The following is a 9,987-nucleotide window of genomic DNA, read 5'->3' as shown; positions in this document are numbered from 1 at the left end:
CACGAGCGAGAGATACCCTCAGCTACCATGCTGAGACATGACGAGACAAAGCAAAGCTGAGCCCTTGGACGCTGAGCGGTGCAGCATCAGTGCTGGCCGACTGCCCTCGAACGGCGCGTTGCAAGGCGACCAGGGAAAGCAGGGCCAAGACCCTTAGCTCAGAACAGTATGGCAAACGCACCAGCTGCAGAGCAGCAGGCGCCATCGTGGCCCTGGCCCGCTCAGCACGCTGACGCGTCTTGTCCCCGGAACGAAACAAAAAGGGGCGCGCGCCTCGAAGTACTCTCCCCGCAGGCGCACTACCCCGAACGATGAGTTGTCACATCCGCTGGGCCGGCACCCAGGTGCGCCTGGCGGGTGCACAACACCGACCGATCACGTCAAGGTGGAAAATCGCCGAAATACCCTTTGGCCGAATCCCTTGACTCGACCAAAGCCTCGGGGGCTACTGTCGGGTATCACGATTAGGGACACCCTAATCGGGGTACTAAGATCACCCTAAAAACGCAAAACACATATTAGGCAATTGGGCCCACGAAGGCCAACGACCTCCTTCCAACCTGGAGGAAAGAAAAGGACTCAAAGAAGCCCAGCACACGGCCCATTCGCACCCCCCATGGACTCGCAGGGTGATCTCCGTCTCACTCGAGGGATCCCATCGAGGCCCCCGGCTGCGCCCCGCGTCTCCGCCTCGCTCGAGGGTAGCGAACCTGCCCTCGAGCAGGGCAAACCATCGCCGCCTCGCTCGAGGCCACCCCTTGACGAAGAAGACAAACGGCCCTTCCGCTCACCCGCCCATCGTACGGAGGCATTAAATGCCAACCACTCCTCTACAACACTCGGGATAGACGGCGTTAGGCCGCCATTCCCCACAGTGGCTGTGACCGGCGTCCCGTCCGCCAACTCCGGTCACTGCTCCGCCATTCCGGACGCTGTGGCAGCACTGTGGAACCTGCGACGTGGGACGAGACGTGCTCGGCACAGCTCCCGTTACTGTTCTGCCAACTCCGGTTGTCCGGACTCCACCTCACCACACGTATGGCCCCGGACCCACCCCCTGCTCGGGAAGGGGTCCGGCATCGCCACGTGCCCCTCAAGGAGGGATGCTCAGCGCTAGCAGCCGGAGGCCCGGACCTCCCCCCTTGAGGGGTCCGGGATCTCCGTCAGACTCCCAGACCTCCTTAGTGCGCGCGCTAGCACTCCGCCCAGGGGGTCCGGGACCGCCGCGTGCCCCGCTACTGCTGGCGCACGTATATATGCAAGACCCTAGCCTGCAGGGCCCATGGAACGCCGCCACGCCATATCTGGAGGACTGTACACCCTACAGCGACGACCACGCCACCTGCTAGGGCTGGCAAGACGCCGGCGCGATCTCCGCAAGACCAAGGACGATACTCAGGACGACTGCCACGCCCGACGCCATGCCCCGTAGTGTACTTCCTATAGTGTTCGACCACTGCACCCCCACGATTCGGGGGAAAACGACGACTTCCACGATCCCCTGCGAATGTACACCGCCCCTCCTTGTAACTATAAAAGGAGGAGGCGGGCTCCCTTTTAAGGGGGACGTTCGCAATCATCGTCGGCAACATCACGCGACCAGACGACTCGATAGAACACAATACTCAGCACGACTGAGCACCCGATATTGGCACTCGCCTCAATCAACTTCACCTCTAGCAGAGACCTGGGAGCTTCCCTCTCTCGCCTCGCCTGTACCCCCTACTACAGGCACCTCCGGTGCAAGATAATACAGTGCCCTCGCACACCCCCTTGCTGGACGTACGACCCCGCGGCCGGAACTAGGATAAATCCGTGTGTTACTGTGTTGCCTCTTGCATCAACATCTGGGACGAGGAAACACGCAGCGTTACTGGTTGGGATCCGGACCGCCGGGTCAGGACACCGACATAAAATTACAACATATTTTTGTAGCATAGGGCATCATATTATATGTTGTATTGCAAAATATGAAGGTACAATTCCAATTGTAAGTGGACAAATAACAAAGAAAAATCTCAGTTGGGGTAGATTGGATAGATTGAAATAGTTTGGGGAAGTAAATTGAATCTAAAGTTTGTTCAGGGGTTAAGGGGACAAAGTGAATAGGTGAGAGGAGTAAAAAGGACCTTTTTTTTCTTTTTGACAATAGGGACAGCCGCCTATACTCTTCACACGCGCCAAGATGATAGATGACCACAAGCAAAAATAATGGAGACAAATAAGATGACCTCCAGCAAAAAGATTTTTAAAACATTTTTTGCATGAACATATGCAGATTTTTGCACACAACCAGTCGTTCTCCTCCAAGCTCCATTCCATGTAGGGTAGGGAGTTATATCGAAAATGTAGTATAATTTTAGAACACAATTTTTACATTTGTTCTGCAAGAACTCTGTAGGAAATGATTCAATTCCTGTGGGAAAACAAGCTACCCTATTTATTTCCGCTTATCTGGATCTTGCTTTTCTGAGAAGTAAGATTTTGCGATAAGCTAACTGTTTGGAGAATCGGCTACTTGAATTAGCTAGGTATTTGAGAATATGATTATTTTGAGTCGATTCTCTGAAATCAGCGGTAACATATCTAAAGTGCCCCTAGTCAATTCTACATAGGGAATTAATTACCTTTCTTCTGGGACCCCGGCTGGCTGCCCAATGGTCTGGGGCGCAGGAGACCGTGGCTTAAGGAAAAGGGAGCGGAGGGGAACTCATTGGAGGGCTCCACGACGGCGGAGGACCATGGGGTCGACCGGAATCAGAGTCAACGGCAGCGGCAACGGTCTGCTCGGTGGTGGGGCCGCTTCAGCGACCGATTGGCGATGAGATGAGGCGCACCAGCTTGAGGAGAAGCTCATGGGGGCGACGGCTTGTGTCATCGTCCTCCGAACCAACCGAATCTCGCCAGCATAAGCGAAATTTAAGCAGCCCATTTGGGTGAGCTTTTTGCTTATTTTCGCTAATAACGGACTTATAAGAGGAAACATCCGCTTATAAGCAGCTCTTTTGCAGCACAAGATGGAACTAAAAAGAGGCACCTTACTTGGTAACTGTGACCTCTTTGTAATCGAATAGTCTAGTGGAATTGGGAACTCCAAATTCTGAACCGAGCTATCTCATTCGTACCCATTCCTTTTTTTTAATCACGCACGCACACGATTGTACTGCAGAAAATGTGTTGCTCAATCATTTTAAAGGTGGTGATTCTCAGCACCAGGACTAAGGAAAAATATCATAAAACTAAGTAGCACAGGCATTGAAATTGTAACGGCAACCCTTGAGCTGTATCCATGAACAAAAGACATAACTTAAGAAACCAATAATCTTATAATCCATCGCCACTCAAGTCCTTAGTAAACGTCCTATGGAAAAGCAAAAGAATTTCGGAAGTTTGACATAACAAACTGTTTTGAGGCTAAAGATTCAACATGTTTCCCAATGTTAAGCACTGTTTTTCTCTTCATACCCTCCATGATACCGTCATGATGATCATTGTCGTGACGAACAACCAACCAGAACAAATGACAAGGCAAAAAATCGCTGGGCTGAGCATGCCTTGGCAAGCACCCTACTTGATGTACTGGGAGACCCACTTGAATCCGTCTCCATAGCCCATCTTGCGGACAACACTGCACATGAAAACTTCAAGTGGACGGACATTAGAGTCACCAAGGTTGACCTTCCCCTTCCCGGTTGTGAAGTTGCTAAGGCCTAGGTGATACCGCAGCTCCTCTTCTGAGGCAGCATATGGAATATCAATCTTGTTGCCAAGGATGAGAAATGGGACATTGGCCAATGAATCATCAGACAGGAGAGCATCAAGTTCCTTTTTTGATTCAGCAAACCGCTCCTTATCATATGCATCTACCAGGTATACTACAGCATCAACCTGTTGTGATATGAAAAAAATAATCAGGCAAACATATGAATAGCTGCTCCAGATGGAAGACAATTATAAACATAAGTGTATGAATTAGCTAACCACAGCTGAGTGCAGATAATCACAGCTTCACATATTTTAGTATGAGGAATAAGGATAGTATATTAAAACAGATATACAAAATCATATGATAACATCAGCCTGTACCCATAGCTATGCACCAAAACACATTCAGCCCAACATTCAATTTAATTGGGAGGATGTGTCTGTGTTATGATTTAGCAAGCTTGTGAGGATGAACCATGCAAACAAAATTTGGGTGACTCTTTACAGTAAAATGAGGCCTGACCATACACCATCGCAAATAAACATAAAATAATAACAGATGTAATACTATTATAGGATAGAGCAACATGACAAACTACCAGTTCAAAGCAAAGGTATATGCTAAATTGCTAATGCATTCAAGAATGACTCATGTGCCACCACCAAATGGCTAAAAGTCTAAAGCACACCTTAAAGCTTTGACTACACAAACAAATTGAATTGTTGTATTAAGTGCCAGAAAACTTTTGCTAAAAACAGTTGGAAAATGAAGAGTATAATATTTACTTTGTAGAAACCCTTGTAAATCACAGTAACAAAAAGTGAAGGAAGTAGTGTTTTATACAAGCAAATTTTTGTCCGAAGAACGCAAACTATAAATGTCAACGAATACACATGCCCCAAATAAAAGGTATTGAAAGGTATACGATGCCTGCACAATGTATTATGTGTATCGAAAAGCTACAGTTGATGCATCACCTCCCAAAATAGTAATAAATTACTATTACTATATACCAAAGGATCTTAAGACTTAAGAGTGACCCAAAAGGGATGTGCAATAGCATGCACCTTTCCGCAAATGATCTTCTAAACATTAGCTACCCTCACCTTTATCACTATATGCAGCTCAACCCACAACAGAAACAAGGATATCAAATTTTTATCTTCAAATTTACTCCATGAACCACAGCTGGCCATGAAATTCGATGGTAAAGCTTGATGCATATGAATCACATCCGTATAGAATTAGTGGATTCATCAGAATTTCTAAACCAAAATTCAATTTCATCAAGTCGCCCATTTCCGGGGCGCCATCAACATCGCCACTTCGCCAGAAAAGGAAAAGGACAATCTTTCCGAACCTCGCACGGATCGAAACAAACGTTGTTTTCAACCAAGCGCCCAACGTGCCGAGCACATCACGCAAAAGCACGGATCTGGCCCGACCACACGACACGTATAGGGAAGGAAGGACCGGGTAAAAAAACGAGGCCGACCTTCGCGTAATAGTCCTTCCAGACGCGGCGCGCGATCTGGTGGCCGCCGAGGTCGAAGGCCTTGAACTTGATCTTGCCGATGCTGAGCTCCTCCGACGTGGGGTGCTGCGTCGGCTGGTGCTGCACCAACCGCTGCAACCGGTCGAGAGATGAAGCACGGATCAGAGGGGTCCCCAGGGCGGGGAAGCCGCGAAATGGGCAGGATCCGACCGGTGGCGGATCAGATCTGGGGGGCGGGCGGGCGGGCGGCGGCGGCGTACCTCGTCCTTGAGCATGTGGAGCAGCGTGGTCTTGCCGGCGTTGTCGAGGCCGAGGAAGAGGATCTTGGCCTCCTTCTGCCACAGGCCGAGCGAGGCCAGCACCCCGTAGAACCAGTCCCACAGGAACATCTTGCCCCCCTCGGCGCCCGCCGCGCCTCCCTCCCCGCCTCCTGGCGCCCCTCTACGCTCGCGCCTCCCCGGAGAGGGCGGCTGGCGGGGGATGGCCGGGATCTGGGGGTTGGTGGTGGTGGGAGAGGAAACCGAGGAGAGGGGGGGAGAAGAGGACGCGGATGTGTGGATCTGAATCTCTCCCTGTCTCTTTGTGTGTGTTGGTGTCGCCCCCCTCCCCCTTGTATGGCTCCTCGTTAGCTTGGCGTTTGGGAAGGAAGGAAAGAGGCAAGGCAATTAACTGGTGGGGCCGGGGCGGGGGGCGTGACGATGCTGGGTGCTGCATGTGGGCCCCGCCCCCCCGCCTAATTCCGATCGGCTCCACGCAGCAAACAAAACAGAAAATTGGGGAGGAGTATCCGGTATACCACGCTGTCTGACCTTCTGGAATGTCTCTCGACTCGAGGTCATGCTGCGTACGTACGCGTACGTCAGCCGGTTGAGGCAGCAATCAGCTAGTCGTTCAGCAATCTGACGGCGGAATAGGTGGCAACCAACAACACCGGCTGATCATACGCTGGTGAGACGAGTTTTTTTTTTCTAACCACATGTAGAAATTTTGTGCGGCATATATCAATATAGGGTAGGGGCCAGCATGACAACGTGACTTGTGTCGCAATATGTAAGTCCCTATACATATGAAAGTACTAGAACATATGGCGCCTTTCAGGCGCTCTGCACTGCGCCACGTCCCTGCTTCCTCGTCCACCGTTGCACCCGCCGCTTCCTCCCCAACCTCGGCTGAGAGCAGGGTTAACATTTTCGGTCGAATTTCGCCGAAATTTCGGTATTTTTTTTGTTTTCGCTATACACCGGGAAAAGAAATTTCGGAAATTTTCGATATATTTCGTTTCAAAATTTAAAAATTTGTAAAAAAAATGTAAAAAATATAATAAAAAACTAGGTGTTTTTCTGAGCGAGTAGCACTTGAAATAATTGAAATATAAGTTGATTTGGTTGGTTAAATTCACTAAATGGGTTCGGACCCGTTAACAATTAAGAGACCCGTTAACATTTATTACCTACCCAACGCCCGTGGGCAGAGTCTCGGCCTTCCCCCACTCCCCTCGTCGCTCGCCTCTCTCGCCCCTCCATTCCCCTGGTCACCCGCCACCGCCGCAGCAGTTTCCGGTGTCCAGGGCCGAAATTTCGGCGGGAAATCGGCGGGTTCCGGCCGGGATCTACCGGATCGTTGAAATCCCGGCGGAAAACCGCCCCTTAGGGCCGGATTTTGCCGCGGTCACCGAAAAAAAGGTATGAGATGTTATTTTGTGATGGTGAAGCTTGTTGTTGTTGATCTAAGTGAGTTAGTTTTGATAAATGATGAACTTCATACTATTTTTGCAATGGGGAAGCTAGGGTTAGAGGGAATGTTAGGATTTATTAGTTGATTTGATATTCTAGTGACAATGTGAAATGCAATGTATAGAAAAAATTATTCCAACGTTTTGGATATGAGTTGTATTCAATATTACTGATGAAATTAAGAGTCGATTGATTCATGTCACCTAGGTACTAAGTGATATAGAATAGTATGTAACCATAAAAGTATTTATATATATGGACTTGCATTATGCTACTATGTGATATTCATGAATTTACACCGTGCTATTTTTCTGTAATTGTAGGACAATGCCAGACGTAGTGTGGGAGCATGGCCAAAAGGTCGGGGGTGGTTTCAAATGCAAGTATTGCAGGGAGGAGAAGGGTGGGGGAGGAGCAACACGGTTCAAAGAGCATTTGGCACATAGGGGGAAAATGTGAAGGACTGCCCTTCGGTTCCGACCGAAGTTAAGGAATTCTTTAGTGAGCAGTTGGACAGGAACAAGGTTAGAGCAAAAGCAAGGGCCCGAGAAAGAGTGCTGAGGGACCAAGCAGCAAGGGGGCGGCACATTGACCTAGAGGAGGAGGGTGGCCAGGGGCACGACGAGGATGCAGAGCTACAGGCTGCCTTACACCAGTCCCGCCAAGAGTATGACTTTATGCAGCAAGCTGGGCCACGATACGAGAGGGGTGGCGGATCTGGATCTGCTGCTGGATCTAGAAGTGGTGGTGTTGGAGCCAGTGGTGGACCGCAGCCTTCGATGTTCAGAAGGAGCCAGTCACAAGTCCCCGAGAGGGTTAGGGACTACCACCTAGGTTTGAGCAGTGGTCCACGGCAGCAAAGGATTGATACCGGTCATGGACTGTCAAGGGGAGGACATCAAGACAGCTTCTAGGGAGGGCATGGGCGAAGGCGTGCCATGCTGTCGGTATTCCCGTCCGGAAAGTCGATGACCCATACTTTAAAGCTGCGATCGTGGAGACCCAGAAACAAGGTAACAACGTATATTTTGAGCTACATTACATATCCTTCATTGTGATCTCAATGCTTTCTCTTCTATGACCGCAGGTGTTGGAATCAAAATACCATCAGGGAGGGAGATAGATGGAAAATATTTGGATGAGAATGTGAAGGAGATAGAGAATGAGATAGAGAAGTGGAAGAAAGAGTGGGATGAATGTGGAGTCACCATCATGTGTGATTCATGGACGGGGCCTATGCGTAACTCGGTCATTAATTTCTTGGTGTATAGCGGTGGCACCATATATTTCTTGAAGTCCATCAATGCGTCCGACAAAATACAGGACCATAAATACTTGTTGAAGGTAAGTCGATGAATCGATGCATTGTTCTCACCTTGGCAGAAAATATAGGACCATACGCATATTACATTGGCATTGTTGTGCAGGAGATCAGAGTAGTGGTCATGAAAGTGGAGCCTCACAATGTGGTTCAGCTTGTCACGGACAATGGTTCGAACTACAAAAAAGCCTGCAAAATTCTCTGTCACGAGTTCCCTAACATTGCATGGCATCCTTGCCTTTCCCATACCATCAACCTTATGCTGAAGGACATAGGGAAGTGGCCGGAGCATGATGCTTGTATTCGAAGCGCGCAACGAATTTGCAGCTGGCTCTACAACTCCAACAGTCTACACATCATGATGAGGGAAGCCATTGGTGGGGAGTTGGTCAAGTGGAATGTAACAAGATTTGGGACCAACTACATGTTCCTTGAAAGCATGTACAAGAAGGACCAGTTCATGACATGGTTAGTGTCACCTGAGTTCCGACAGTCTCGCCACTTCAATAGTGCAACTGGAAGGTACGCTTACGAATGCATGACAAGTATTCAATGGTGGGCGAATATGGAGTTGGTGATCAATGATGTTGAGCCTCTGTACATGTTTCTGAGATTTGCTGACTCCGACAAGACACCTAATTTGAGTGAGGTGATAATGGAGTATCAAAGCATGAGGCAGACATATGCCAGCAAGTTCAGCAGTGACTACCTCCGATTTGAAAGGATCATGGCTGTGATAGATGCAAGGATGAGCACAGTAATGTCAGGCACCTATATGCCCACTGTTTGTGCTCTTAACCCTTACGTGCAGTACAGTTTGGGCACATCACAAACAGTCGTGGCAGTAATGCGCAATGGTCTGGAGAAAATGTTGAATACTAATTCTGCAGCAATTGCATTGCAGGAATTTGAAACATCCAGGACGAAGCAATGTGAGTTCTCTAGTGACATTGCTAGGCGAATGGTCATTGACTGTAGAACTTCACCAGCTGCTTGGTGGGCTACATTTGGGGGGAGATACACCAGTGTTGTCGTAGTGTGCATCCTCTAGTGGATGTGAAAGGAACTGGAGCACCTTTGCATACATCCACACCAAACTGCGCAACAGGTTGAGCCACCAGAAATTGGACAAATTGGTCTTTGTGAACTACAACCTCCGCTTGCGTCTGCAACGTGCTATTAAGGTGGTCGATCCATATGACTATGATCCAGTTAGCAGTTTCATGGATCTTTCTTTGTACCGGCAGTCATCAGCAATTAAAGATTGGATGCAGCAATCAAGGTCCAATGGAGACCCAGCATTTGATGAAGACTCAGACTTCACTGACACTCCATTGCCGAGCCAGATGTTCACTGACATAGGCTCTGCTCACGATGAAGATGTGGAGGCATGGGCCGAAAAAACAATTGGGGACACACATCTAGGAAAAAGAAAGACTAAGATTGGTCCCGAAATGAGAAAAGGGAAGAAAACACGCACTGAGGATGAGCTTGGTAGTGACGAAACCACACCTGAGCCTAGTGGTGGTGAGGAGATTGGTCATGATGATGATGATGATGATTCTAGTAGCAGTGAAGGTGATGGCAGTGACGGTGATGCCAATGATGGCGATGATGGCAACGACAGTGGTGGTAGTGATGGCGACGAGGGTGGACGAGCTGATACTTCAGGTTATTATATAGCTCCTACTATAATATTCACTGGGGAGGAAGACTTCACCCATGCAACACA

At 49.0% G+C, this 9,987-nt stretch overlaps 1 protein-coding gene across 1 annotated transcript; it reads right to left on the bottom strand.

The window, feature by feature from the left end:
• Window positions 1-3,255: 3,255 nt before the first annotated feature.
• On the bottom strand, window positions 3,256-5,833 carry LOC120673288 (GTP-binding protein SAR1A). Its single transcript, XM_039954062.1, has 3 exons — window positions 5,462-5,833; window positions 5,202-5,333; window positions 3,256-3,888 (listed from the first exon to the last, which is right to left on the bottom strand). The coding sequence occupies exons 1-3, from the start codon at window positions 5,588-5,590 to the stop codon at window positions 3,568-3,570; spliced, it is 582 nt and encodes a 193-aa protein (XP_039809996.1). The 5' UTR covers window positions 5,591-5,833; the 3' UTR covers window positions 3,256-3,567.
• Between the last annotated feature and the right edge of the window lie 4,154 nt (window positions 5,834-9,987).

The sequence above is a fragment of the Panicum virgatum genome, chromosome 5N (assembly GCF_016808335.1).
Source record: "Panicum virgatum strain AP13 chromosome 5N, P.virgatum_v5, whole genome shotgun sequence".
NCBI classification, from domain to species: domain Eukaryota; kingdom Viridiplantae; phylum Streptophyta; class Magnoliopsida; order Poales; family Poaceae; genus Panicum; species Panicum virgatum.
This window is presented reverse-complemented; position numbering and strand designations above follow the sequence as displayed.

What these genes read in the sequence shown, in the direction of transcription:
- LOC120673288 (XM_039954062.1), bottom strand. Translation starts at nt 5,590, where the DNA reads ATGTTCCTGTGGGACTGGTTCTACGGGGTGCTGGCCTCGCTCGGCCTG. An exon ending in TCCACATGCTCAAGGACGAG is followed by an intron (nt 5,334 to 5,461) that starts GTACGCCGCCGC and finishes GACCGGTTGCAG; the next exon opens with CGGTTGGTGCAGCACCAGCC. An exon ending in GGAAGGACTATTACGCGAAG is followed by an intron (nt 3,889 to 5,201) that starts GTCGGCCTCGTT and finishes ATATCACAACAG; the next exon opens with GTTGATGCTGTAGTATACCT.